General features: G+C 34.5%; 3 protein-coding genes across 8 annotated transcripts; 2 read left to right on the top strand and 1 right to left on the bottom strand.

Annotated features, from left to right (window-relative positions):
* The first annotated feature begins 400 nt into the window (after positions 1-400).
* LOC113860602 (DEAD-box ATP-dependent RNA helicase 3, chloroplastic) lies at positions 401-6612 on the top strand. 2 transcript variants are annotated; one of them, XM_027493026.1, is made up of 10 exons: positions 401-921; positions 1016-1149; positions 1226-1640; positions 2640-2738; positions 3019-3243; positions 3889-4266; positions 5181-5327; positions 5450-5545; positions 5694-5983; positions 6118-6612. In XM_027493026.1, the coding sequence occupies exons 1-10, from the start codon at positions 505-507 to the stop codon at positions 6200-6202; spliced, it is 2286 nt and encodes a 761-aa protein (XP_027348827.1). In that variant the 5' UTR covers positions 401-504; the 3' UTR covers positions 6203-6612. The 2 variants fall into 2 exon arrangements, with proteins under 2 accessions (XP_027348827.1, XP_027348826.1); XM_027493025.1 differs by having other exon boundaries at positions 411-921; positions 5694-6570.
* A 439-nt stretch (positions 6613-7051) lies between these two features.
* LOC113863623 (anaphase-promoting complex subunit 13) lies at positions 7052-8394 on the top strand. 4 transcript variants are annotated; one of them, XM_027497267.1, is made up of 5 exons: positions 7094-7177; positions 7266-7423; positions 7532-7634; positions 7751-7804; positions 8110-8394. In XM_027497267.1, exons 3-5 carry the CDS (start codon positions 7559-7561, stop codon positions 8169-8171), a joined length of 192 nt encoding a protein of 63 aa, XP_027353068.1. In that variant the 5' UTR covers positions 7094-7177; positions 7266-7423; positions 7532-7558; the 3' UTR covers positions 8172-8394. The 4 variants fall into 4 exon arrangements, with proteins under 4 accessions (XP_027353070.1, XP_027353068.1, XP_027353071.1 ...); XM_027497269.1 differs by lacking the exon at positions 7266-7423 and having other exon boundaries at positions 7052-7177; XM_027497270.1 differs by having other exon boundaries at positions 7148-7423; positions 7525-7634.
* A 1833-nt stretch (positions 8395-10227) lies between these two features.
* Positions 10228-25775, bottom strand: LOC113861806. Of its 2 annotated transcripts, XM_027494840.1 has the most exons (22): positions 25422-25775; positions 25202-25339; positions 25044-25128; positions 24350-24389; positions 24012-24254; positions 23031-23130; positions 22888-22962; positions 22250-22348; positions 21573-21689; positions 21364-21479; positions 21147-21246; positions 20219-20577; positions 19573-19897; positions 18832-19046; positions 17848-18066; positions 14564-14750; positions 13538-13788; positions 12470-12562; positions 12276-12377; positions 11796-12171; positions 11130-11267; positions 10228-11059 (listed from the first exon to the last, which is right to left on the bottom strand). In XM_027494840.1, the coding sequence occupies exons 2-22, from the start codon at positions 25331-25333 to the stop codon at positions 10427-10429; spliced, it is 4005 nt and encodes a 1334-aa protein (XP_027350641.1). In that variant the 5' UTR covers positions 25334-25339; positions 25422-25775; the 3' UTR covers positions 10228-10426. The 2 variants fall into 2 exon arrangements, with proteins under 2 accessions (XP_027350641.1, XP_027350640.1); XM_027494839.1 differs by having other exon boundaries at positions 25202-25775.
* Positions 25776-27738: the final 1963 nt, after the last annotated feature.

The following is a 27738-nucleotide window of genomic DNA, read 5'->3' as shown; positions in this document are numbered from 1 at the left end:
TTTTGTTGTTATTTATCTATTTATTTTTTTTGTTTATGTGATGTTAAGCAAAACAATAATCACAACTCAGGGAAATTATAAAAACTGCTCATGATGAATATATTTTTTACCTATCAAATAAGTTTGACTCTAGGTTTTGAACAAAAATAAAGTTTGAATGTATATAACTGCAATTTACGCTAAACAATATTTTTTTGTAATTAAAAAGTTTATTATTTTTTGGGTTATTTATTCTTGATGTGGTAAAAAAGGAAATAATATTTTGTAGGTGTTTTGATTGTAAAAGGAAAGCAAGTAGTAGAGCGGAAGTTGAAAAATCTAAAAAATGAAGAAATATCCAAAACCACATCCTATTATCGTATTGTATATATCTTGAGTAGGAGAGCGAGGTGGAGGTTGGAAAGGCCATACATTCCTAAAACCCTGCGTGGCCAACCCTCCCCTTATCATCTCCTATTGTTCTTCACTTCACTCACTCACTCACTCGCCCCCATAAACGCAACCATGGCTTCTATCATTGGTGTCTCCTCTATACACCAAACTCCCTCTCTCGAACTATACAAAAGACCAACCACAACTGCTTCTACTTCCTCCGTTCGGTTACAATGTTTAGACTCAAAGTCTCACTTCAACAACGCCCTCAGAGCCCACCGTCACAAAACTGGCCTCAAGCCCACACTCACTTTCGTCCCTTCCGCCATTGCCACGCCCAATTCTTCCCTCCTCAGCGAAGAAGCCTTCAAAGGATTGGGCCGCGGATTCGACGACGACGCCCAAATCGACGACGAATTTGGTTACGCTTCTGAATCCGACTCCTCTTCTACCAACCCCGACGAACTCGACATTTCCAAGTTAGGTTTACCTTCTCCTCTCGTCGATTCTCTCCATAACCGTGGAATCACTCGTCTTTTCCCCATTCAGGTTCCTTCCCTCTTTCGTTTATTTTTCCTTTGTTGTTTAAGAAATGCGTTAGGGTTGCGTTATTTGATTTGTTTCATTTTGCGTGATTGATTAGAGAGCCGTGTTAGTTCCTGCTCTTGAAGGTAGAGATATCATTGCTCGAGCTAAGACTGGGACTGGAAAGACACTAGCATTTGGGATTCCGATTATTAAAGGCCTCACTGAAGATGAGCATGCACCTTCTCACAGGTAATCATTGTTCATGTTTGTACTTATCTTCATGTATGTCATCATCGATGGTCATGCGTTTCTTTGTTTGTTGCAGGAGGTCTGGTCGTCTTCCAAGAGTTTTGGTTCTTGCACCAACCAGGGAGTTGGCAAAGCAAGTGGAGAGGGAGATAAAAGAATCTGCGCCTTATTTAAACACTGTTTGTGTTTATGGGGGTGTTTCTTATGTTACCCAGCAAAGTGCGCTTTCGCGCGGTGTTGACGTGGTGGTTGGAACGCCGGGTAGAATTATTGACCTGATAAATGGGAACAGCCTTAAACTGAGTGAGGTTCAGTATTTGGTTCTTGACGAAGCCGATCAGATGCTTGCTGTTGGGTTTGAGGAGGATGTGGAGGTGATTCTAGAGAAGCTCCCGTCTAAGAGGCAGAGTATGCTTTTCTCTGCTACCATGCCTAGTTGGGTTAAGAAATTGGCTAGAAAATATTTGGACAACCCTTTGACGATTGATTTGGTAAATTTTTTTTTTTGTTGTTATTTTTGGCTTCCTTTTTCTAATTATACCAATTGCCAACTTTTTTGTTTATAGAATGCCAGCAGAGACTATAGCATATGATTGTGTGAGCAATATGATATCTACTAGGAGTTTTTCTGTGAAGAGCATTACATACATGTGCATTTGTTTTTGGCTAATATATCTGCCTATGGTGTTTATGTAGTTGCATGCTATCTGGTTGGTAATTATTACAAAAGACATCTTCTAATGCTGTTCCAGAGTTGACTTTGATCCTTACTAGATTGTGGTTTTGGTGCTCATATAGCTAAAAATGTGATAAATTTGGTGGCAAGAATGTGCACTGTAAATTGGATAACTTCCAAAGGAACATGTTAGAGGAGACTGGGCAGAAAACTTTTTAATATTGTTCAACGAGAATTGATGCATCAAATATCCAATTAGATTTAAAATCTATATAGTGATGCAGGTGTTAACCTACCTAGAAATGCAAGGCTTGTTTATGTAAACTCTGTTGAATGTTAGGAATTAGATGCACTTGAAAACATTTATTCTTTTGTCTTAGTTTGTGTTTTTGGATATTCTATACGAGCAATACTGCATGACTTATTGACTTAACACAGAAAGCATTCTTTATCTGACTTAACATGTTCATGCAAACATACGCCTCTGTTCTGAATAATTTAGTTAAAGTAAGGGGTGATGTGGGGCAATTCGTGTTCATGAACCTGTTTTTGTCCGTTTAGACACATGCCATGCTATGGTTGTTACAATGGGTGTGGAGAGAAATGAATGGAAACACTTGTATTTGGACTATATCATAATCTAGATGCATAACCTTAAATAATTATAGATTTCATTATGGCCCTATCATCAAATGATTCTGGCCATAATTGTGCATATTAATGTTTAAGTTGTAATTGAACCTCAATTATGACACATCTTAGTTTGAAAATAATAAATTATGATTATGATGGTTTTTCATTTTCTTTTAAAAAGGTTGGCGATGAGGAAGAAAAGCTTGCTGAAGGGATAAAACTATTTGCCATGGGAGCCACTGCCACTTCAAAGAGAACAATTCTTTCAGATGTTATAACCGTAAGTTGCTGGTTATTAAATTTTTCTATCTTAGCTTGCTATTCTATAACCTCCTCACTTTTCATTCTGAGGGTTCTGTATAATCATTACATTGGGTACTACTAGTTACTAGTTATGTAACCGAAAATTGCATCAAATATGATACAATGTTACTGACTTACTGTTGAGTGCAATATTGTTTTTACACAGATGGTCTAATACATTTTGTTGACTCTAATTCACTAATCTATCAGTTTCATTAACTGTCAATAATTTAACTGAATGTTCCTTTGTCTTTTAGGTTTATGCAAAGGGTGGGAAGACTATAGTTTTTACGCAGACAAAGAGAGATGCTGATGAAGTATCATTGGCATTAACAAATAGTATAATGTCTGAAGCACTGCATGGTGATATATCTCAGCATCAGAGAGAGAGAACATTGAATGGTTTCCGGCAAGGAAAATTCACAGTTCTCGTTGCCACTGATGTTGCAGCTCGTGGACTTGATATTCCCAATGTTGACTTGGTAAGTCCTAAGGATGCTTTGTGGTCTGTGTAACAATCTGATCACCAGTGGTGTTGATTCTCTGTATGAATCTGTTTGAATTCCAGCTTCATTATTTGTTTGTTTAGATTTAATGCCAACTGAGGCTGAAGTAATAAGTGAACCGCTTGAGTATTTTTAATTTGGTGATTGGGGTTTCTAATAGTTATCAAATTTTTGGAATTTAGGTTATACTAGTTTGGGTTTTGGGAAATATTATCCGTAGATTGGATTTGGACTTTCTTGCCTATTCTGAATTATGATTTGTCAAGTCTTAAATCTTGGTTGCATGCCCTAGTAGAATTAAGGTTTCCTGTTTCATTAAGGAGATAATTTCTGCTGCTGCATTTGACCTTTTCTTCGATCTTTTTCACTGTACAGTCTACTGTGTATCTTCTGACTCGGGAGTTAGAATTTGATAATTGATACCATAATGCATGAATTGTGGGCATAAATATATGTGGATTTTAATTTCTTTGTTTAATTATTTCTTCCAAATGTTGAATCTGTGTAGGGAAGCTTAACATATCTGAATTAGATGGTTTTTTTAATGCCTTGCTCCAATACTGAAATGCTATCTGTTCTCAACATATTGAAAAACTTATTGGTCTTGCCTGTTTTGTTCAGATTATCCATTATGAGCTTCCCAATGATCCTGAGACGTTTGTACATCGTTCTGGTCGTACTGGGCGGGCAGGGAAACAAGGTACTGCCATTTTATTGTACACCAGTAGCCAGAGGAGAACTGTTAGATCCCTTGAACGTGATGTAGGCTGCAAGTTTGAATTTGTTAGTCCACCAGCTATGGAAGAGGTTTTGGGAGCATCTGCGGAGCAAGTTGTTTCCACACTTGGTGCAGTTCATCCTGAGTCTGTTGCGTTTTTCACCCCAACTGCACAAAAATTGATTGAAGAACAAGGAACAAGTGCCCTTGCAGCTGCTCTAGCACAACTGAGTGGATTCTCCAGACCTCCATCGTCCCGGTCTCTTATCACCCATGAACAGGTATGTTAATGATACTAATTCCTTATTAATTTATCATACAAACCAGTGGGAATTATATCTTTAAGCATTTAAAGCTAGGGTCATGGTCATTCCCTAATTCATGGAGGCTACGGATCTTGGACTGTAGATATTTCATGATGTCTTATAATTTGTGTGCTCAATTATTATGTTCATAGTTTTGAGCAAGGTAGTTAAAATCCCGATTTGAATCTTAAAATCTTACGATTTTGGAAGTCTCACCGATTTAAATCGTGGATAAAATCCTAATTGAGTAAAATCCTTGTAAAATCCCGATTTGAATCATAAAATCCCTCAAATTGTGGGATTTTACGATTTCACTTCGATTTTGAAAATTTCTCGCAAAGTCTATTTTGTTGAACCCTATCGTACGCCTCTTTCATATATCTCCTTTTTATGGAATCTAATTTGCCTCTAGCAGCTTTGAACCCTAACATTGTTGTCAACATTCAACAGTCTTCCTAGTACGTGCAACCTGGTTTGCAACTAAATCTATTGTTGTTGTTCTTGCATCTTTTCTGTTCTGGTCTATTTTTTATTCATGTAAATACATTACATTCTTATGGAATAAATTATGATTTGTGAGTGCTACGTTGTTTAAGTACTTTTACTGATTTGAAGCTTTTTTCCCTTAATTTATGATATTTTATATGAATAATATGAATTTATATCATATATATGAATTTTATAAAATCTTACGATTCAATTTACGATTTTACAATTTATGATTTTCACTCTCCTTTACGATTTAAAGTAAAATCCCGATTTTAACTACCTTGATTTTGAGTGTGAACAAGCACAATTTGATGCATAACTTTTTGGTTGATCGTGTACGTACATGCTGCTTTTGAACCACTGTTATTTCAGTAGTTCATTAAAGTTGTTTGGTATTTCAGGGATGGATCACATTGCAACTGACTCGAGATTCAGATAATACTACTAGAAGATATTTTTCAGCAAGATCAGTCACTGGGTTTCTATCTGATGTTTATTCTGCAGCTGCTGATGAAGTTGGAAAAATCCATTTAATTGCGGATGAAAGGGTTTGTATTTGAGTTATATTCTTTATAATTTTTTTTGTGCTTGTATTACTTGGAAATTCATTCCCGTTGGGAATGCACCCACAGAGTTCAAATTGTTTGACATTGTCAATACGTAACATCAGGTTCAAGGAGCTGTTTTTGATCTTCCCGAGGAAATCGCTAAAGAGTTACTCAATAGGGACATACCACCCGGAAACACCATTTCCAAGATCACCAAGGTAAATTACAATATTTGGTTAATATTTTGTTTTGTTATTCTTTGTTGATTCTCTGCCTGATATTTTACCCACTCCAAAATCGTATTTTGGCACCACTTCACTACGTTGCTAGTTATATAAAAATATTGCATTTACTTTGTATTGGCAGCTACCTCCTTTGCAAGATGATGGGCCTCCAAGTGATTTCTATGGGAAGTTTTCTGACAGAGATCGAAGTAACCGAAGAGGTTCAGGTTCTAGGGATCGCAGAAGTTTTAAAACCTCACGGGGATGGGGTAGGGACCAAGACTCTGATGATGAGTTTGGTGATCAATTTAGGAGAGGAGGTAGAAATTCTAAAACTGGCAACAGCTGGTCTCGAGGAGGAAAAAGCAGTAGGGATGGGGATGATTGGCTAATTGGAGGCAGACGATCAAGCAGGTCTTTATCATCAGACAGGTTATACTATAGAAGTTATAATAATACTTTTAATTTTATTTGGTATTTTTCTTCCTATACGAGTTATAAGAAGCCTTATCTGCATCATTTTAAGTCTATGTGTAACTGATTTGACATTTGAATGTGCATTGCAGAGGTAGCTTTGGAGGGTCCTGTTTTAATTGCGGGGAATCTGGGCATCGTGCATCAGATTGTCCAAACCGGCGAACCTTTTATTAAGTTCCTAAGTATTTATTTTTGGACACCGCTTTGGCCAAGACGTGAGCTGCTACCACTGTTGTTGGCCTAATGGGTTCAGAAAAATTGAAAGATCCTTCCTGGAAGATTTACAGAATCATTATGGATTTGCATCTCATGTGGTGGCGTGGTCTTCATGGGGGCCTCCGTTTTTTTGTCCTCGTTTTCTAAGTCGTCTTGTGCTATTTGATAAGAACAGTGTTAACATTATGGCTTTGCATCTTCTCTTTTTGTGAAGGAGGTGGATATATGATCCTGTATTCTACTTAACCATATTATTTAAGATCTTTTTGAACGTTAATCGTTTAGAAACAGACAGGAAGAATGAATGAAAGGTGAAATGCCAAAAGGTTATGCAGATGTATAATACTTACGAATTCATAATGCCTTAGTTAAATCTCAAGAATTAAGAAAAAAAATAAGAGAGCAAAAACATAAAATCAAGTCTATAAACCAAAATTAAAATAGTACAAGCACAAAAAAATTACGAGGCTTAAGGAGGGATATAAAAGAATAGAAAAAAGGAATATTGGAACAAATTTACAATCTATTTTATTGTTGTGTTTAGTTTTTTTGTTACTTAGAAATTATACCAAAAATAAATAAATTACTTAGAAGATAAATAGACATCATCCATTCAGATGCACTAAAACTCATTTCACAATATCAACTTTCTTTGAAAAATAAATAAACTCAGAATATGATGTTTATCAATAATTTAAACTAAAACTTGTTTCAGAAACAGTTCTGTCCAATTACGGAGCATAAAAAAAGGTATTACATTTTAAAAAAACTATTATAATAAAAAATATATATAAACCGAAATGACCTATTTATACATTGCAAACACGGGGGGAGCATTTTGAAAGTTCACCTTATTTTAAAAGTCAATTAATAAGGATTTTGTAACTTTGAGCGGCAGTGGCTGTGGCAGCACTCTCAAATTGATCCTCTCAGGTTCGTTCATTCGGGGCTCCTTTTTCTCCAAATTCATTTTCTTTTCAATCCTACGCTCTTCAATTTCAATTCCCTTTTCCCATTTTAGACATCGTCTCCGTAATTGTCCTAAACTTCAAATCCAATTGTGCGTCTTCGCCGCCGGTAAGCTTTCCTCCGTGTCTCCGACAGGAGCCTTTCCGGCGGCAACGTTCACAAATTTGTGGGTTTTAAGAAACTATTCTGTTGAAGGAAATTAAAATTTAGGTATTGCATATGAAGCTAACATTTGTATGTGTATTTATATATTAGGCATTTTTATTTTATTTGTTTATTTAATTTTACAATTACAATTGCTATGTTATCAGTGAATAGGAAATAAGGTGTGTGAAAAGAAGAAAAATGGCAGAACTGAGTTTGGGAATTATAATTGATATTGTTGATGAGGAATGGATGAGAGACACCCTCCCTGATGATGGTATTTTTTTTTACTTTTTATTTTCCTTTGCTCCCTCTCACCATCAGATGAGTCTTTTTTAGCTTTATTTCCATGTGGGAATTTGATGTGTTTCTATCTTTGTTGCTGTATTACAGATCTTCCACTGCCTCCAACTCTGGTTGTTCGAACCGATGATACTGAGGATTCAAGTATGTCTCTTGAGCTAAACTTTTTTAACGAATAGTTTGTGATTTTCTTTTCCAATTAATCACTTTTTTTTATTATTGAATTTGATTGTTTTTCTGTAGGATAACTCCACATTTGTTCATTTAAATTTGATGTTATTTTTAGACGTTACAAAACTACGAAGTTATTGTACTAAAATTGTGGTTGTGAGAAGGAAACGTTATTGTAGATAACAGAGATGATTATTTTTAAGAAGATGGGTCTTTTATTGGAAGATTGTTCTAGTTTTCTTCTTGATTTTAACACTGTGCTTTGTTATCTCGATCAGATCAAGAGCCGCAACAAGTTGATGTGGATGCTTGGCATGATCTTGCCTTGGGCCAAGAATAAAAGTTTCATTAATTAGTGTTTTGCTCAGTAGTGAGTTGAGGATGGTACTTCCTGGTCCTGTACCATGCATCTTCTTATGTCCCTGATAGATTGTGATATACTCAAGTTGATCGACCTGTTAATGTGATATTTAAGGAATTTGGGTGTCATTGCTTAGTGCTTGCTGCATGAAACCACACTTTGATTTTTTGTTTTAAGGATTAAGCAAGTTCAGGACAATCTCTGCCTAACTATAGAGTACTGGTATGTACTTCCAATCATTAAATTGTGTTGAAGCAATATATTTTACACCAAGTTACTTGATACGAAACTTGTAAATTTGAAAGGACATTCTATATCTTTTTTTATAGATTGATGGTTATAATTTTTTTAATATTTTTAATATTAAAAGATATTTATGTATTTTTTAAATAAATTATTAATTCACTATCATTATTGATGGTTATACATATTTAATATATTATTGACGGTAATAATTATTCTATGTGAGAGAATAAAATATTCTCTTGATTTGTAAAGTACCGCACTGTAAACCTTATAATAATATACAATTGCTAACTGGTTTATCAATTTTTTTAACTGAAAATTTTTATTAAAAATTATAGAGTTTAATGTAATCCAATGAATTGATAATATTAAATGTTACAATTTGCTTTTAAAACTTATTATATATAACTTATTATCCAGTGCATATTGCATAAGTTAAAAAAAAATTGATGATATAATAATATGCACGAGCTTGGAATCATTTATCAGTTAAAAATTAATTGCATAGTTCTTTAAAACTTTGTTTGGAAATCACAAAAATAAGCAACCATTCTAAAGTAAATTAAGTATGTTGGTTATACTATTGTTGTGCTGATGAAGTACCTTTTTTTTACTTATAAAAGGTTAGAGGCCGTGAAATTATTGAATGAAACAAGACAGCTATTCGAATTCTTAAGAATTATGTGTAATTTTATTCTGATAATCAATTTTGTACATTTATGCAGTCTAAAATTTCTGTTTTGTCATCCAAATTCGGTCTTCTGTTGGTAGCAAACTCCTCAGATTGGTTAGCGTTCAAAATTCTATGTCTCTTCTGTCTATAATCTTGTCTGCTAACTATTCGTAATCTTGTTTGTTTACGAGAAAGATTTTTGAATTACTTTGTGGTGCATATCTTGTTGAAGTTTCAACTGATAGAAGACTACCATTGACGTTAAGATACTAGATACGTCTGACGTTGAAACAAACAGCTGCTCAATTACATAAAATGTAAGCGCTAGACCAGCTGCCACCCGAACACAATTTTCAATATTAATTATATCTATTATATTGAATTGGCTTTTGTTAACCTCAGGATAAGTAAATAATAATAATAATATTACTAAAAAAATATTTATTATATTTTTATAACTTTAATGTAATAAATGTATATTTTTTTTATAATTTTCTTATGGATACTGGAATTTAAGAATTGTGATTAACAAAATCTAAAATCATTTTATTGTTCAAATTTGCAGGATTTTAAACTCACTAGTACTGAACTGCTCAATTTAATTAATAATAACGATTTCTTAAATTAAGAAATTTAATTAAACGAATAAGATTGACTGAATATAAAGATTAAAAATAAGGTAACTTTTTATTTTTATCTTGTTATTAAGGCTTTTATTGCGTATTGCATCATGTAATACGTGTGCAACATCTTCGGTATCGTGGTAGCCTACAACGGCAATACCCGCACAAGAAGTTGCAATTACAACTTGCGTCGGCCGCAATTAGTCATTAGCCTGCGTGATGCACGGAATTGGAAACCTTGTTACTAAATAATGATTGCATCTCAAATTCCACACATAAAAATGGCCCAATTAATATAATACTTCCTCCGCTCTTATTTGTAAGAAACTACGGTTACAAACTACTGAACTAGAGATTGACATTCAACTTGTAAATTTTAAAAATAGCAAAAATTAAATTCAATCAACAAAAAAAAAAAAAAAACCGAGAACAGTCAACTCACGTGTCAGGATGTCACAATCACAATAATATGAGACAACACTGCAGCTCGGGACAATTTCCTACAAAAAATTGAGAGAGAAAGGGGAAACAGCTGCACGGTACAATTGTACCTTCAAAGTTTAGAATTGTTACAAACTAATATACTAGATTTCCTTCATCTCTAAAATGATTTCTTTACAAATGTAAATAAAACTTGACCTGTAAATGAGTTCATTTTTCAAGTGCTGTCAACAATGCGGCAGGTATACCAATCATATAAGGGGATCACTCACAGGTATTGTTGTTGGACTTGGAACAGCAGTGTCCAAAACCTCTGCTACTGGTGATGGGGGGACCTCAGGTGGTGCTGGATTGCCTGTAGACTCTGCTTGGACAGTTTCGCCATTAACATTTGGATCTCTGTCACTAACTGGCGCAGAGGTAGAAACTCCATCCTCCACTGTAGTTTCACCTGATTCTGGTTGAGGTGGAGCAGCCACAGGAACTGGTGTGGAGTCTGATGTAGACTGTGATGAAAGTGGATCACTAACTGGTGCAGGTGTGGATTCAGGCTGCTGTGTAGCATTCTCTGGGGCAACTGTGGTTGTAGTAGGAGGTGCTTCCAGTGCCAATGGCTTGCCTGGTGGTTGTTGGGAAGTCTGAGCAGCAGAAGCTGGTTTTTTCTGGATGGACATGGGAGCATCAAGAGACATCATCCCTGGAGGCAGGATTTCAATAGGTGGTTTCTTCCCTGCTTCTGCCAAACTTGTAAGCTTAGGCTCCTCAAGAGAAGCCAGAAATGCAGCTGTAGCATCTGTCTTCTGTGATGGAGTAGGTTCAATCTCTCTCTGTAGCATTTGGTTCCAAGCCTGCACTAAGTTCTTCAAAGTTGGACGTCCATGTGCCTGGAAATAACAAGGTCAGACTACAAGTACTAAACTGAGGGATCAACTAGTTGAACATGACAAATCATACATGAGCATGAAGCACAGCCTCTGCCAGCATTCCAGTATCTTGCCATGCTTTCTCCATCAAAGCATTGTCGCCCAAAACAGCAGCAGCAAATGCACCTTCCCGTCCCAAGCCAAGCGTGATTAAGTTGTTAACCAAACCCTGCAGTGCAAAAACGTAATACTTTGTTTATGCTTAAGGGAAAAAATTAAAGCTAAAGAGCTGAAAAGAAGACTAGTTACTCCCAAAGAAAAAGAATGTATACCATCTCAAACAGTCATTCAAATATAAACTGCACGTGGTAAGTTCAATAAAAAAAATTGGAAATTTAAATAGTAGAGAAACAAAAACACCTTCATCAAACTATGTGCTACCTTTAACCTAACAGCACTGGATGATTATGGCTGAAAACCAGAGGCATTGAGTAATAGCTAAAGTATTATATCCAATCTTAACCAATTCCATTTTGTGCACAGATCAGATTGTCTATTCATTATAAGGAACCAAATACAAATTATTATGGAAACACAAATTCAATTGTGACATTTATTTATAAAATCAAGCACCCAATTTATTAACAGGCAATTTACTTTATAAAAAGAGAGACGCCAAATGAATTAACTTGAAAACATGCATCAAACAGCTAAAAATCAGTGGAGTGGAAATGCAAAATTAAGAAAGACTGCCTACACTTAGCCGAGTCAACTCTCCATGATTAGCAAGGCGTAATGCCAATCCTCTCAACTCATGACCTTGTAAAGCACCTTTCACCGAACCTGCTGCAGCTAACCTCTTGAGAGCTTCACGGGCAATTTCACCCTGTGCTGTAGCATCTGCAGCGTCAATAAGATCCAAAAACTCTCTTGCAAATTTCACTATACCCTGAACGCCTTCAACTATATCTTGTTTTTTAACTGTATCTTGTTTTTTTTCTGATAAGTTAAGAATGTCATTCAAACCAAGCCCAGTACCATCATGTCCTATATCCCTACTATTACTCATGGTAAGAAGACATTGAAGAGCTCTCTTCAAATCATTACTCTTCATTGCCAAATCAAACTCCAACCTGCAGAACGTAAATAGCAGTATTTTTTTACCACAAGGAGTTAACAACAATCATAAGAACATCCATTAAAATTTCAAGCTCTTAGCTCTAAGCAAACAGCATACCTCTTAGATATTCCAGGCAAATGAAGTGCTTCAGTGGCATAGCCCATTCCTAGCATAAATTGTGCTAAATCATCGTGGTGTTCTCTTCCAAGCCTACTTGCCCTGTTTCAAAAGAATAGTGAGATATACAGATATATCTAATTAGTAAGCAATAGTTATGAAAACAAAGGAGGGGAGGGAAAGAAATAAAATACCATTTTACTGCACTAACAGCATCACCGTAAGCAGCAAGACATCGACAACGAATACCAGGATGACTCAAGGATAAAGCATGCGCACACATGTACCTACCACAACCCAGGTATCAATTGCATCATTCTTGAAATTGGTATCCAATACAAATGAATAATCTTAAATTTGGCATCCAGAGGCGAGAGTTTACAAAGAAAAATTCAACACTCAACTGAATCAGCTCACTGCTCTAAACAGAAGCATAAACACATTTAATCAACCACCAAACAGATTTAATTAGGGCATAATTACATCTATTCAATAAGAGTTACTCTAACTTTCTCCTGAATACATTTAATCAACCCCTGATTGCATTTTTTTCTTGTATGACTGCTCATCCACCCTGACATTTCCGAAGTACGTAACATCATATTAATGTGTTGACCTCTCTTAAGGATTGACTAAACTACATTAAAACCCACTTGAGCTGTGGACATTCGCTCCTCTTCGTGTATTTTCATCTGCATGGAAGGGATCTAGGTATAAAAGGGTATTTGTTCTGGTGAAAATTCGAAAGGGCAGTTAGTGTAATTTTTGAAACTTCAAAGGAATTCAATGTAATTACATCATAAACTCGATGGAGGTAGGCATAATTTACCCTAATGGTGATCTATGCATTAAAGGGGAAGGACAGAGAACAGAAAACTCCAGGGAAAAAAAGATCACAACAAAAATGCAGATATGTATAGGCTTGAACAAAGTAAATGTTGTGAAGGTCTTGTATTTATTATGGAGGTGCCAAACCGTTCATGCTGATTGTGTTGGGAATATCATTAGTATTTAGTGTTGTATTAAAAGTATTAAGATCATTAAATTGTAACTGTTGTAAATAATACACAACAGGAGTTGAGGAAGCATTAGAAATTTAAGATCACAGGGATTAGTTTAATTCCTACATATGGTTCTTGTATGAATTTATTTTTCCATGCATATAAATACAGCCTCCTGAGTGCAAATCACTCGAGCAATCCATTATTTGCCAACCCATTTTAAGTCTAAGCATGCAATCAACATAACAAAGTCCAAATTACCTGTCAATTAACCAAAGAACTCCATCCCTGACACCTACAACCACAAGAGGCCCAACTGGACGTTTCTGCTCCATTGGAAAACGAGTAACTGCCACAGCCACTCCACCCCCGCCAACAGCCACCTCACTTGCTTTTCTCTCTTCTGCTTCTTTTGCCATCCAAGAGTCATCAGCATCAACTCTAGACTGTTTTGGTAATGTTAAGAAAGGTGGGACCGAGGGAGCATGCTGAAATGAAGCCAATCGAACCACCTAGAGCAGGAACAAAAAAGAAAAACTTCACATTTTTTTCAGAGAGAAAAAAAACAAAGAAAAAAGTACAAGATCAGAGGACAAGACATCCTCCAAAGGGAAACCAGGAAATATGTTTGCTTTTAACAGATAAGATGATAAAGTAACTAGTACAGATAAAAAAAAAAAAATAGGTGCAGCATGTACAGAGGATAAACAACAGTAATGTTAATTTTCAAAGAAGAATGAAAACGCAAACATCAGATACATAATCATCAAACCAATGCCTGTTGGTTCAAGTTGGGAAAAGCTTAGTTCACTTTAAATGAGATCTCAAGTTCAAATTTTGTGAGTAGAGAAAATAAGCATTTAGAGAACATTGCCCCCTTCTCCCTTAAATGGCTCCACCTTCTGGATACCAACAGTCTCAGACCAAAATATAAATAACCAACACGACAGCAACTTGCCTCGGCTCTCAAATTTCTCACAAGAAATTACTTAGAATAATTTGGAGAATAGTTCAACATAAAAAATCGTACACTTGAATTGCATTTAATTGTCTTCATCTATGCAAAAGTCAAGCAAAACTCCCCTATTCATTACAAGCAGGTTGAAAAGATTAAATGAAATATTCTCATTAGACACACTGCCATGTAAAATATTCACATCATGTCCTTTCACCAACCTCTATCAATCATATCCAGAAACAAATACTAAATCCCTGAGGAAAGAAAAATAGATCCGGAATGTTTGAAATCATTTTCATAGATGATAAAAAGTTAGAAGATTTGTTAACCTGCAACATTGGTGGCCTCAATGTTATTCTTTCTTCGGCAGCTGATTGGGGGCCTTCTACTGTAATTAGTGCTAACTCTCCATGCTCTGCAACTGCTCTTTCCTGTACTTCTTTCATTTTCTGCTCTTCTTTCAACTTCTTAGTTTCAATGTCAATTTGAGCAACCCCAGCATCCACAAAAACAATTCTGAAAAATCAAAACATACAAATAGTAAAGCTAAAATGAATACCAATTCTGGTCTTTAAGAGATATTAATCAAAAAACATTTCTAAAACTTCACCTAACAACATATAAGCTTGGGATGGTTTGTTCATTCACACTAGTTCCTTTAATATGTTTACCTAATTAGTTATTACTAAAACTTTCACATATTCACATTAAAGATTTGCAAATGAATATGTGTTGCCCTTATACCAGATAGCAAGCCAAATACATAAATGACTATCAGAAAAGCAAAAAAAAAAAAAAAAAAACGTTTTTCTTTTTATTATTGTTGTTGTTTATGTGACCAGTGATGTTAGGACTGCAAATGTGGGCTTAAACTTTGAAAGTAGGCCCATGATTTGGAGTGTTTGCATATAGGGGAAGGAGAGTGAGGAGAGAAGAATATCTTTGGATATTTCGAAATTCTGTTATAGTTAGGGGGTATTAACCTCTCTGGAGGAGCATGCTTTGGGTCAGTACTAGGAACTGTCATCTTGCTGTATTTCTTTTTCATTTTAAAGAATAATACATATATTATATCATTTTCCCTGTTTATTCTTCTTCTATATTTTGGGTCCTTAACAGGTCAAGAGGAAGAGATAACAAGTGTTTGCATATCAGTGTGTTACTTAAGAGCAATGTTATCAATGGTGGAAAGTAAAAAAAACTGCCATAAAATTATGGCGGATGCCATAACAGGTTATGGCAGTCATAATATATATATATATATATATATATTGCAAAATATGATATAAAACTAGAAAACTAACTACATATAAAAGAAGGAAGGTTTTGAGAAAAAAGGAATAAAATGGTTGTACAATGGTGAAAAAAAGCTAAAGTTACAACAGAAAAGTAGAGAATAAAAAATATATATGAAGAAGGAAACTTGGAAAATGATAGAATCAAGGAAAAAAATAATAAAGAAAAACGAAAAAAATGGGGGAGTAAAACAGAATGGGAGAGGGAAAAACAGAATTGAAAAAAAAAAAAGAATAGGAGAGAGAAAATCTACAGGACAGAGCCAAGAGAAGCAAAATGGAAAATAGATGTTGGAAAACAGGACCTTCCACTCACAGTTGCCGAAAAACAGCCAGAAAGGATGTCTTTTCAGGCAAAAATGGTAAAGGAGATGAAGGAGAAGTTGGCTTTAGAAAAGAAGGAAAAAAAACAGCGCAGAGAAAACCCTAAAAATTTTACCCTTCAGAAAATTTACCGCTCAAGAAGAGAAGGAAAAAATTTTAAGTGGAAAAAGTCTATTTTACCTTTAAAAAAAACACTAAAATACATATAGCAAGGGCAAGAACGGACTTTTGCTCTCTTTCTCCATTACACTTCAAAAAGTACACCCCACACCAAGACACTACAATTAGGGCTTAACCTTTGCGAATAAAGAAATACTTCACACCAAGCATCACGTGGCCAACTGCCGCTCCACAGCGGCACAATAGCCCGAGCAGCACAACAGCAATGAAGAAAGGAAGAAAATATGTGATTTAGGGTTTGGGCTCACAGATTTTCTTTCTTGAGCAAGTCAAGGACCTTAAGCCCATTCCAATTTGCATTCATTATGAAGAATTAATCAGACACAGTCAAGATCAAGGGGCATTAGTGCATTATTTTTGTTAAGATGTCTCATATTGACTAGAAATATAACTAAAATACTCCTTACAAGACATGAGTAATCTTCTCCTCTTCAGCTAGATTTAGGAATTTAGTTAGTTAGACCTAGTCCATTTCCAATATCAAAGTCTATCCACTTTTAATGTTGGGTCTCCTACAGATGACAAACTTTATATTCAGGGCATGAAGGAAATGAGCTAAGATATCCCATATTAGCAAGGAATATGATAGGAACTGAGATTGCATTGGAATAACAGAACCAACACAGGAAAATTCCCTGAGATTACAAGCAGTACAAATGGAACCAACAGAATAAAGGAACGGAGTACAGTAATCTAACGAGCTAATAATAAGCAAGAGCAATCCCTCCTATAGCCTCAGCTAACCCCAATGACCTTCCCGATATTTTTCCCCCCTTTTGCCAAGTGTTCAACCTCTATATAATCCCCCTCTCTCCCTGCCCCGTCCCCTTTGCCATGTATGCTAATTTGTTAGTTTGTTAGAATCTAGCATACCGGCCTCCTTGCTCATCTTCCCATTCTACCCCTCTTCCTTTGATAAGTCTTTAATGGGGTCCAATTGGCTTAGACCCAACAGAATATAACTAAAATATTTCTTATAAGATTTACGCAATCTTCTTCCCTTTAGTTAGCTTATGGGATTGAGTTAGACAGTACATTTTTCATACTTTTTACTAGTGATATTGTTTGCAAAATCCTAAGCTGGAATTGTGAAGAAATGCTTCTGAGACCAAGGGTTTCTATTTGATTATACCAAACATAGAATATATGGAATTTAAGTTCAATCAACAATGGAGAGAAGATGATTGAACAGTAAGAGTTAAGCAAGAGGTACCCAAACTTTGGGGGTCTATTCAATAAAAGGACAAAGGAATTGATGCTGATGTCATACATCATATTGAAACAAGAGGAAATATGTTGAGAAGTGCCTTAGAGCATTTGTGTGAGTGTGATCATAAAATTCTCACAAAACACAGGAAAGTTTAACAAAACCACGGTTAGATCAATAATGTTAAACACCACTTAATGGGAATGAAGCTTGATTGTTTTTGTAGGGAAGAGTCCAATTTAGGAAGTCCTAACAAACAAATTATCAATTAGGGAAGAAGATTACCATTGTTGAGACCTAAAGTCAATCCAGTTAATATTTTGTTAGCCATTAACCATTATTAGGACATGGATTATCCATTATTGGTTATTTCCTTAACAAGATATATGTTCATAAAGATTTCCTAAATCATAATTCTCCCTCTTCTTTCTTTGGTTGTGATGAATAGAACATATATTTAGCCTATTAGTAGATAGACAAGAAATTGATAGTGTAAAACATAGTTTGTCGTTTACACTTTCTAAGCAAGTAAAGCAAACTTACCAAAAATAATGAACGAAAAAATAAAATTGCAAGGACTGAATAAAACTGTAGGCAATGCCCTTACTCTATAGTAGTTGGTGTAGCCACAAACAGTTGCCTCCGGTGCCAAACAGCACTAGTAGCATATGGGATTGCAACATCTCCCAGGTATCTATATTGAGGGCGCAAAGAAGATATGACCAAGTATTGCTGGTACGCAAATGCACAGAACTCAACGGTTTGGTCCCAAGCAGTCCATTCTGGCTGAGGAAGTAGACCCCCAACAGGCTGGAATGTCTCCCAACTGAATCACAAATAAAATTAAAAATGAAATGCCAAATCAAAAGAAAACATTACCCTCACAAACAAAAGCTAATATAAAGTAATACTAGCATTCAACTTTAGATTAGAATATGCTAGACAGAATTATTCTAGTAAGCTATATCAAAAAATTTATTAAAATAGGCTGCAAAAAGCTTATGGGAGTCGTAAGCTATTTTCATAAACTCTCCAAGCTTATGAGATGGGGACAGGAAAAGATAGTTTAAAAACTTTATAAGGAAAAAAATTGATGGAAGGGACTTTGTTAGTTCAGAATTTCAGATGACCCCCAATTCTAACTCAAACCATATGATTGAGGAAAATAATATCATTTACAAAATGAACTACTGTAGACTTTAGCTACCATTCTCAGAAGACACTCTAGTGGGCTGGCACAGAGGAAGATTGCATGCTAACTAAGATGATACATGTTTGAAGTTAATTTTACTTTAAAAGGGAAACAAGTTAATGAATCAGACTAACTATGAACCTAACATTCATTTGCTGCTTTGAGCATCCCATCTTTCATAACATTAAGAGAACATCATTGGAAGTAGTAAACATTTTTTTAATTATTTCTTTATATACCATAAGAAATCGTATTAGATAGAAAAGAGGGGAACTACAACTAGTAGGGCTAACCATAAATTATCATCCAAAGAATAAAGGATGTGAAACATAAGGAAACTCTGAACTATTTTGAATAATAATAGCTTTTTCTTAATCATACAACAATTATAAGTTTCACCTGTATAGCTGGAAGTTTTGAGGTGCTGCCTCAGCTGGAGATCTATGTGAAGAAAACCCATCATCATAGGTAGTAAAAGAAGAAAGACCACTGCTTCCATAACCTGACAAGGGCATGGACTGGATTGTTGAAATAGCTGTAGCAGCAATAGGACTGACTCTCCTAGATGTTCGATAGGCAACGCCAAGCAGTGCCCCTCCATGCAAACCAATGACCTAAAAGAGATACGAGTTAAAAAAGGCACCTTAACATTCAAATTTGTTCCTGTTTTCAGCGATACTTACTTTGAAGAATAGCATGCATAAAATTTCATACTATCTTTAGATGGAAAATCAAACAGATTTCTCATTATTGGCAATAGAGCAGAAGTGTATTTACCCTAAAGATTTTTAAAATCTTAGATTTCTTTAATACATATAAGAAAACATTAGGACAGTCAACCCATGGACTATCTTGTGCTAGTCATTAATCAATTAATATACGTAATTTAACAGGGTGAACATCAATCTAGTAAGAGTTCTTTCCCCCCATCTCCCCCTTTATTCCGTATATACTATGTCTGTAATAGTTATCAATTAAAACAAATGTAGGCTGAGATAAATAATATCTTAATTATTGTCATTTACTTTAAAAATTTGCTGAAGTTTTATTCTTAAGATAGGAAGCATTGCTTGCAGAAAAGCCAGAAATCATCTTGACCTAGATTTTATGAGAAATTTTTAGACTCTGAAAGAATCTTACTGGTTCATTGCGGGCACCAACAGACCTCATTAGTATATTTGATGTTCCATCATCTAACAAGATGCGAACTTGAACAGAAGCTGTGGAAGCAGCAGCAGCAGCTGCTGCTGCTGCTTGTGCTGCAGCAGCTTCTTTTGCTCTTTTTGATGAACTACCCTTCGGAATTATAGGAATTCTAGGAGGTAATGCTGATTCCAATATAGCAAATCTGTCACGACAAGTATCCCAAGCGAGAAGCCTTGCACTTCCAGAGTCAACAATCGACCAATCACTCACCTTGTAGATAGAGAAATAAGGAATATCTGGCCAAACAATTGCTAGATACCTGTAAACATATAAAGCAGTTAGAAAACAACAGAAAAGCACTCCAATTTAACAAACTGAATGCTAAGAGAGGAGGAAGCATAACCATAGGAAGACCATGGGCACAGCATACAAACCATAAACACAGTAAAAATAGCAATTATTGTGTTTTGACTGATATATGTGGAACACAAAAGTTAAAATTTTATGCATCGGATATTCCATAGAGAAAATCAAAACCACTAAATTATATTGAAGAACAAAATATAGTTACTTCTTAATTACAAAATAACTCACAAAATAAAAATCAATGGAACTGTAGCTAAAGTCAGAGGCAACTTACTTTCCTGAACTGCTCACAGAAAGAACTGAGTATGAATCATGTGGAACAGGTGTACTAATGTGCTTCTTCCCCTGCTTGACAGGTAATGGTTCAAAAAAATCTCCCTTGGGTCTTCCTGTTTCTGACAAGGAGCTGTTATTTCCAAGAGATGGATTTGCAGAATTGTTTAGCTGAAAATTTAATAGCTTTAGCTCCCTTTCAATAACAAATATGGCAGAATGCTCTCTACTATCTGATGGAGTTGGTAGGGGAGCTACAGGTGGAAGAGATCTAGCATCAAACTCGCAGATAATAACACCAATGTTGGTTCCAGTAGCAACAAGATGTGGCTGCAAAGTATGTGCAACCATACAATAAACCTGCAGCAAAAACCAGAGGCAAAATTAAGTTTGACGAAACCTATTACAAGGTAGACTCAACAAAAAGTGTAGAAAATTGGGCAGGGAGTAATGTGGGCTTAAAATTCGGTTTCTTCTATGTTAAAGAGGATTTATTGCCTTGGGGTATGACAAGCATATTGTTAAGATGCATTACATATTGTTAGTTTTATTATTCTATTACTTTAATAGATAAGAGATATGATTAGTTAGTAAGTTAGGTTGTTAGCATAAAGTTTAACATATTGTTAACCATTAATTTTTGTGTATATAAACATTGTATAGCTCTCATTAATCAATAGAAACACATTATTCAGACTCAAGTAATATTCTACAACATACAGAAATTTATGACAGGATTGAAGTAAAGCATTCCACAGACTTTGTCACAATCAATCTTGATCCATCCTCATCTCCATTCAAAATATTGACACTTAATTGCTTTGAAATATATTCATATCATTCTATGTAGGATGACTATACATGGAACAAAACATACCAAACTAATTAATAAAAAAAAGGTCCTAAATGATAACCAACTAACGACATACCCTCAGTTTCTTATTAGGAGCAAGAGCTTGTGGAGGAATAACTGAGGTCAATTCACACAATGGCCTCGTCAGAGCAGAATAAGTGGGATGTTCAATTGCCCTAACAAAAATTCAAATAAAAATTCTTCATATATATAATGAATATAGCACATCATCACAATATCAAATAACAAGATAAGAAACTTAAAGACACCAAAGGAGAAAGAAAACTACATACCATATGTGAGAATCTTTGACGCAGGTTAGAATATCAAGGTTTGGAGCTCGAGGATGACACCAAGAAGCCACACTGTGGCAAGCAAATTTGGGAACTGGCTTTATCCGACGCAACTCCTGGGAATCAAAAGCAAGTTCATGCTAAGTCTTTATAGTTACCAGGAGAATTTTCACAAACTTTAAAATATCTACGTGATAGCACAACCACACCTTAAAGGAGACAGTGTCCCATATAGCTAATGTCTTATCAGCACCAATTGTAATTAGCTGAGGAGCACCTCCCATCACCCTTGACAGCTCAACTGCTACAACCCCTCCATCATGTGCCTAGATGCACAATGTGGTATCGTTAACCAATGAAATGTGCATGCATGGAATCATCACAAATTGTATGAAAAAGAATAACAGGGTAGTACAAGAGAAGGGAAAAGAAAAATAATAGGCAGCCAAGTTAAGAATAAAACACTTAATTAGCCTCAAGTTTGCATTCACCTTGTTGGCTTGTCCTTAGATGTTAGTCCTTCCCTTCTATTATAGTTAAATGTTATTCATCTCATATCATATTAAACTTAACCAATATATAATGCACTTACTTAAACAAGGAAGAAATAGCAACTGTAATTAAACCATGACTGACAATGACTTATCCCTTCCCAGATTTTAGTCCTTCCTTTCTATTATAATTAAACGTTATTCATCTCATATCATATTAAGCTTAACCAATATATAATGCACTTACTTAAACAAAGAAGAAATAGCAACTGCAATTAAACCATGACTGACAATGACTTATCCTTGTTTTGCAGCCACAGTTTGATTCATTTTGTCATCAATCAATTATTGAACTAACTGACAAAGAGGAGTTAGCATGAGGGAAGGAATGGTACTTTTAAACTCAGCTTGGGTACAAGTTCACGTGAATCTGGTCCATGGTCAGCACTCCAAATTATGAGCAATCCATCACTAGCGCCCGAAACGAGAAGAGCCTGCAAGCCAAACATAGCCCCTCAAAAAAAATTAATTTCATACCAAAACAAAAAACAACTTCCAAGAATCAAAGCAATATATATAACTAATCAGCCATGCAAAACCTGCACATACATTTAACATATCAACTAGCAATTGTAATTTCTTGTCAAATTATCTTTTTGAACACAGTGCTGCAGCAAAAATGCAACTTCTGCAAATAGTGTTGGAGCTAGTAATGCAAGTACAATATATATATATATAACCCAAAGAAATCAGAAAATTTAAACAAAAGAGTCTTTCATTGATATCCAGAGAAATTCTTTCTACTTGCTACTTTTGCCTAACCCAATCTGTCACTACACTGCCTATCACATCAACGCCTACTAAGTACTAAGACAAGTCTAAGCTAGTGGCTACCTATGCAGAATACTAGCGAGGGTGTAAGAGCAACAATACTTTCTGCTAAAGCATAATGTATGGGGATGCCACAGAATCCTAAGTTCCTGCAAAATACAATGAAGTAGCACAAGTTTTTCAACGAGGAATCAAAATTTACCTCGCCAGAAGCAGCCATGAAGGACATCAAGCAAGTGATAGATCCTTTATGACCTCCAGTGTACCGTCGCACAAGCTGCAAGGAACAAAAGTATCACATAATATGCTAATAACTGTAACTAGATTAACATTTCAGGTACCCACCTTCCATGTCATCATTGAGAGAACTCTAATGACACCATCAGATGCACCAAAAGCAACAAGAGGACCATCACCAACACCGGTTCTATAAAGGAACTCCATGCTGCAACAGAAGACAAAATTAGAAAATTGAAACAACTTATAAACTATGCATAAAAATTGCAAAAGTATAATATGTAAATAAAAATATGTATTTGTCTACTTAATTTTTACTAGGATACAAAATTATATATCATACAATGTACAGAGGATTAATAACACATGCTACAAAATTTCCATCAAGAATCAAGAGAAAGAAAAAAGAAGAAATTTGATACCATGTAAAGGAAAAGGTGATGATTATTCACACCAAGGATTTCAATTTGTACAAATAATTAGAAAAACAGCAGAGAAGGCAGGAAACAATGGATTGCCTAGAGAGAGAAATCTCCATTTGGAATATGACAATTTTTACATGCATATGATTATGTTTGGGAAAGATATTGGGGAGTGGGGAAACCAACAAGCCCACACAGTAGAGACTAGAGACCAATTAAGGAGAAATTAACTTTATTTTATAAGTACAATATTTTACTGGGAAAAAATTACCAAGCCTTTTGCGATGGTTGAATTTAAGGACTCCAACAATATTTGTCAGATGAATCCACCAGAATGCAACTACTATCATTGTTTAATTAACAGTCATATACAGTTGACATGATTCCAGAAGAATCAAGAAGGAATGTCACAAACAAAAAAATACTGGCATAGTTTGATACAACATAAAAGCACTACTTAAGTTGAAGAACATCAAGTTATATCAATGACAGCGTCATGGTTGTAAAAGGAACTAGAAAGAGGATGATCCGGATAGGCATTAAGACAAAAGGACCATCACCTATCTGATAATCTACATGTCTTGCCTTAATAGATATAGTCTATTGCAATTTTAACATAAAAGTGGTTGAAGAATGAAGAGTATTGAATAACGTAATAAAAATTTACCATAAAAGGGACTTGTTATCGAGCTCTTGCTTTGGTACATCACGGCCACGCATTGTCACCAAGTCCAAAAATATAGCTTTGTTTAAACAACATATGACAAGAAAATGTCTTCCCTTTGTTGATGGGGCAGGAGAGCTAAAAGCTGAAGTATGGACAGCTGTTGGAGCCTCAGATGCTGCAGAGCGATTATGCCAAAGTTGCCAAAAGCGTACATCATCATCATAAAAATTCACCTGCTTAACACTTTAAGGTAGGTAAAGAGTCATGATAAGTAATAAATGAACCACAAAATAAAAGCCAGAAAAAGGATATACAAATGCAAAGCAAAGATATCTTACCTTCCTCCACGAATGGCTTCTGTGGGTTTCCCTTTGGACTCTACCAAACAAAAAACATATCAATACAAAATTCTGTAGCTAGATCAGCCCAGAAATGCTGAAGGCCACAAATAATGTTTGAGATAGTTTATCATACCATTTTCTTTTCGCATTAAATGAAACTCATTACAATTTCCTAGAGACTATTAATGCTAACAAGATAAAAACTCAACCATGCAAGCATGTTGCCAAAACTAAGCATTGACTAACATAAACATTAACGGAAATTCAAGCAATTCTTGCTGTCAGCGCATAAAACTATAGTAAAGATTGCAGTTTAGCTAATCAGGAACGGTATTAAGCCTGGAGATTATAAATTATCATAGCATTCAAGGTCACAAAGCAAATTTACCTGATTTAAGTTTTACACTACTTTGAATAAAACAACTAGGCAACCATGAATAGTTAATTCCTCAAAATAAAAAATGAAAAATGACAATTACAACAAGAATGTAAAAAAATTAACAAAGTCACGTTGACAATTGTTGCAAAAGACCAGTAGCACAGTAACTAACATTGACAGATCAACGAAACTTCTGCTTCCAAACTCGTCCAATAAAAGCAAATGCAGCAGGTCTATAATAGAACATAAATTAAGAAGACTATCTAAACATTCATCATTACAATTTTTCAAGTTACGCGAATAGAGTTGAACCTGTTTCTCCCTCGGCCAGCTTCTCCAACTTGGCGCCGACCAAACGTCGCTCATCCACTCCGCCAGCTTTCAACTCATATATCACCTGAATTAGATTTCCATTAAAATACAATAACACCTAACTGAGATGAAACGACAAATTGAACAAGAGACTGTACCTGGCGGTGTTCCCAGTTCCAAACCGAGACGCGATCTGAATCATCGGCTGTGACCATCCATGGATGTGTCGGGTGCAATTGGATCTTAACGATTTTATCAGCGGAAGGCCGAAACGCTTTCAGACGCAGCATCTTCTTCTGTTTATAAAGCTAAATAGGGCGGAAATAAGCGATGATGAGGAAAAATGGCTTCAAAAGATTGACAAAATCGGAATCGCACTTCAGATTTAGTTCAAATCTGCGGAAAACTAAAACTCCATGTAGATTTCAGAAATGTGCGTTCATTGAACGCACGTTAATGGCGCGGAGTTAAAAAGTTCTTCCCTCGTCAACAACCATGCCCCAAGCCTATCTTATTTTGAGTAATCAATCACGAATAGGCAAAAGCTTGCCCTGTATGAGATTATATCTTTCGAGCAACTGAGTGGTTAGCCTTGAAGGCTTGCAGTTGAATTGTCTGAGAGCAATTGCGCTCGTGTGAAGAAGCAAAACGAAGATCTCTGGGGGTGTTGGCCTTCAAACTTTTCCTCGTTTTGCTTTTGGTTTTTCGCTCTTTCCTTTCGTTTTCTTTTCTTTTCTTTTTCTTTGGAAGACTATTTTTTTTTTCGTCTCAGGTTCTTTTGTTTGAGTTTTGAAATTTTGTTTTTGGACAAACAGACGGTTGGGTCAGGTAAGCTTTTTATGTCTAGTATTGCGAGTTTTGATTGAGCCCAACTTTCAATAAACAGCGAGCTGGGCTTGATAAGAAAAAGTTAATCGGATGTGTGAGTGGGACCTTCTTTGTCAAGTAGATAAATAAAAAATTATAAGCCAATATTGTTATGTGTTTTAAATAGATTGATGATAAATAACTTTTTATTTTTCACTTTATAATCAATATTTCTTTTAAAAAAAATTATTTTGAGGACGTGAAACTCAATTTTTAATATAAATCAAAGATATATGATATAAGTTTGGCTTAACTGTTTTATCAACTTCTATGTCATAAATAAATAAAACCATTTAGAAATTGAGACTATACGTATGATTACCTTCTTTCATAATTAGTCTTGTGCATTTAAGATTGAATTTAACTGAGAATAATTTGTAAAATGCATTTTCTTTAGTCATAATTAATTTAAGTTTTATTAATTCTATTTTAGTTTTTGTAAATACGTTATTTCTTAACATTGTGTAATTTTTCATAAGAATAGCTGTATATAAAATTATATCGTTTGTCATAAAATATTCATTAAAAAATTATATTATTCTATCAATATTTCTTTCCACACATAATTTGTCTTAAATATAATTTTTTTTATTATTTATTCTGTCTCGTCATATATGTAAAATTTATAAGATACTTTTGTTTGATTACAAATATAGTTTTTTTTATTTTAGTAAATAATTACACTTTTATTTTTTCTACAAACCATTCAAAACAACTTACTAAAAAAGGCTAAAATTATTTTGTTTAGTTTATGGGTTCTTTAATCTTAACCTAACAGTGTAAACAATTTAAAAATCATTACTGTTTGAAAAAGGTATTTTTTTTCCCAAAAAAATAAAACAAGCAGTCTTTATATAATATAAAACTAATGTGAACGTTGATGTATTATATATATTTTCATTTTTTTAAATATTTTTACATCTTAATTTTAAAAGTATAAATTTTATAATTTAAAAAATATAAAACATGTAATATTATCAATAATACATCTTATTTATTATCAAATTATATAATCTAATTAAAATATCATGTAAATTTAATTAAATGGGTTAACAAGTTACTGATAAGTTAACCAAATCAAATAAATAATATTTTTTAGAAAGGTAAAATTAAAAAATTTGAGATGACAAATAAATAAATAATTTATTAAAATAATTGTTTAAATCGCATCTTTATATTACTCATTATGTTTATGTAATCTTGCAAGTATTCAATTGTTGTCATTCTCAGGATCTATTTGTATTTCATCCAAAACTCGATTTATTTAAAATATGTATTTTTTTTCACTTCCACAAAACAAACCTCATAATATGGTATTTTGTCTAAAGTTATAAATTTTTCGTTGGACTCTTTAAATAAAAATATAGTTTTTCAACTTCATACTATTTATTAGCCTAATCTTTTTTACTAACACGCGGAATAAAATTAATAAAAATACAAAACTACTAAATGCTGTAAAGTTAGAAGAGTAAGTTTAAAATAAATAAATTAAAGTGTTTAATTGCGTCATAGAAGTTATAGGGAAGTGCGACGATCAAGCAGCAGATCGCCCATCCTCGACGAGAAGCCCAATCGCTTAATGATTAAAATAATGATTTTTTAAAAATTAATTACTAAAATAAAATAAAAAGTAAAGTAATTTCCAGGTCAATTTGTTGTGACGTAAGCTTCGATTTTGTATTTGACCTCAGTGAAGTTAATTTTATTTATTTATTTATTGAATTCGTCTAGAATAGGGATGAAATTTTGCAAATTTGGACACGTGTACTATGGTTTCGCATAAGAAAGAGACGAAATAGGTGTAATTCACCCTTAATAAAAATGAAAC

Source organism: Abrus precatorius, unplaced genomic scaffold (assembly GCF_003935025.1).
Source record: "Abrus precatorius isolate BTA unplaced genomic scaffold, Abrus_2018 Scaffold3, whole genome shotgun sequence".
Classification (NCBI taxonomy): Eukaryota; Viridiplantae; Streptophyta; class Magnoliopsida; order Fabales; family Fabaceae; genus Abrus; species Abrus precatorius.
This window is presented reverse-complemented; position numbering and strand designations above follow the sequence as displayed.

What these genes read in the sequence shown, in the direction of transcription:
- LOC113860602 (XM_027493025.1), top strand. Translation starts at nt 505, where the DNA reads ATGGCTTCTATCATTGGTGTCTCCTCTATACACCAAACTCCCTCTCTC. An exon ending in GAGCATGCACCTTCTCACAG is followed by an intron (nt 1,150 to 1,225) that starts GTAATCATTGTT and finishes TGTTTGTTGCAG; the next exon opens with GAGGTCTGGTCGTCTTCCAA. An exon ending in TTCTTTCAGATGTTATAACC is followed by an intron (nt 2,739 to 3,018) that starts GTAAGTTGCTGG and finishes TTTGTCTTTTAG; the next exon opens with GTTTATGCAAAGGGTGGGAA.
- LOC113863623 (XM_027497269.1), top strand. Translation starts at nt 7,559, where the DNA reads ATGGCAGAACTGAGTTTGGGAATTATAATTGATATTGTTGATGAGGAA. An exon ending in AGACACCCTCCCTGATGATG is followed by an intron (nt 7,635 to 7,750) that starts GTATTTTTTTTT and finishes GCTGTATTACAG; the next exon opens with ATCTTCCACTGCCTCCAACT. An exon ending in CGATGATACTGAGGATTCAA is followed by an intron (nt 7,805 to 8,109) that starts GTATGTCTCTTG and finishes TATCTCGATCAG; the next exon opens with ATCAAGAGCCGCAACAAGTT.
- LOC113861806 (XM_027494839.1), bottom strand. Translation starts at nt 25,333, where the DNA reads ATGCTGCGTCTGAAAGCGTTTCGGCCTTCCGCTGATAAAATCGTTAAG. An exon ending in TCTCAATGATGACATGGAAG is followed by an intron (nt 22,963 to 23,030) that starts GTGGGTACCTGA and finishes TGTTCCTTGCAG; the next exon opens with CTTGTGCGACGGTACACTGG. An exon ending in TGAGGCCACCAATGTTGCAG is followed by an intron (nt 13,789 to 14,563) that starts GTTAACAAATCT and finishes TTCCTGCTCTAG; the next exon opens with GTGGTTCGATTGGCTTCATT.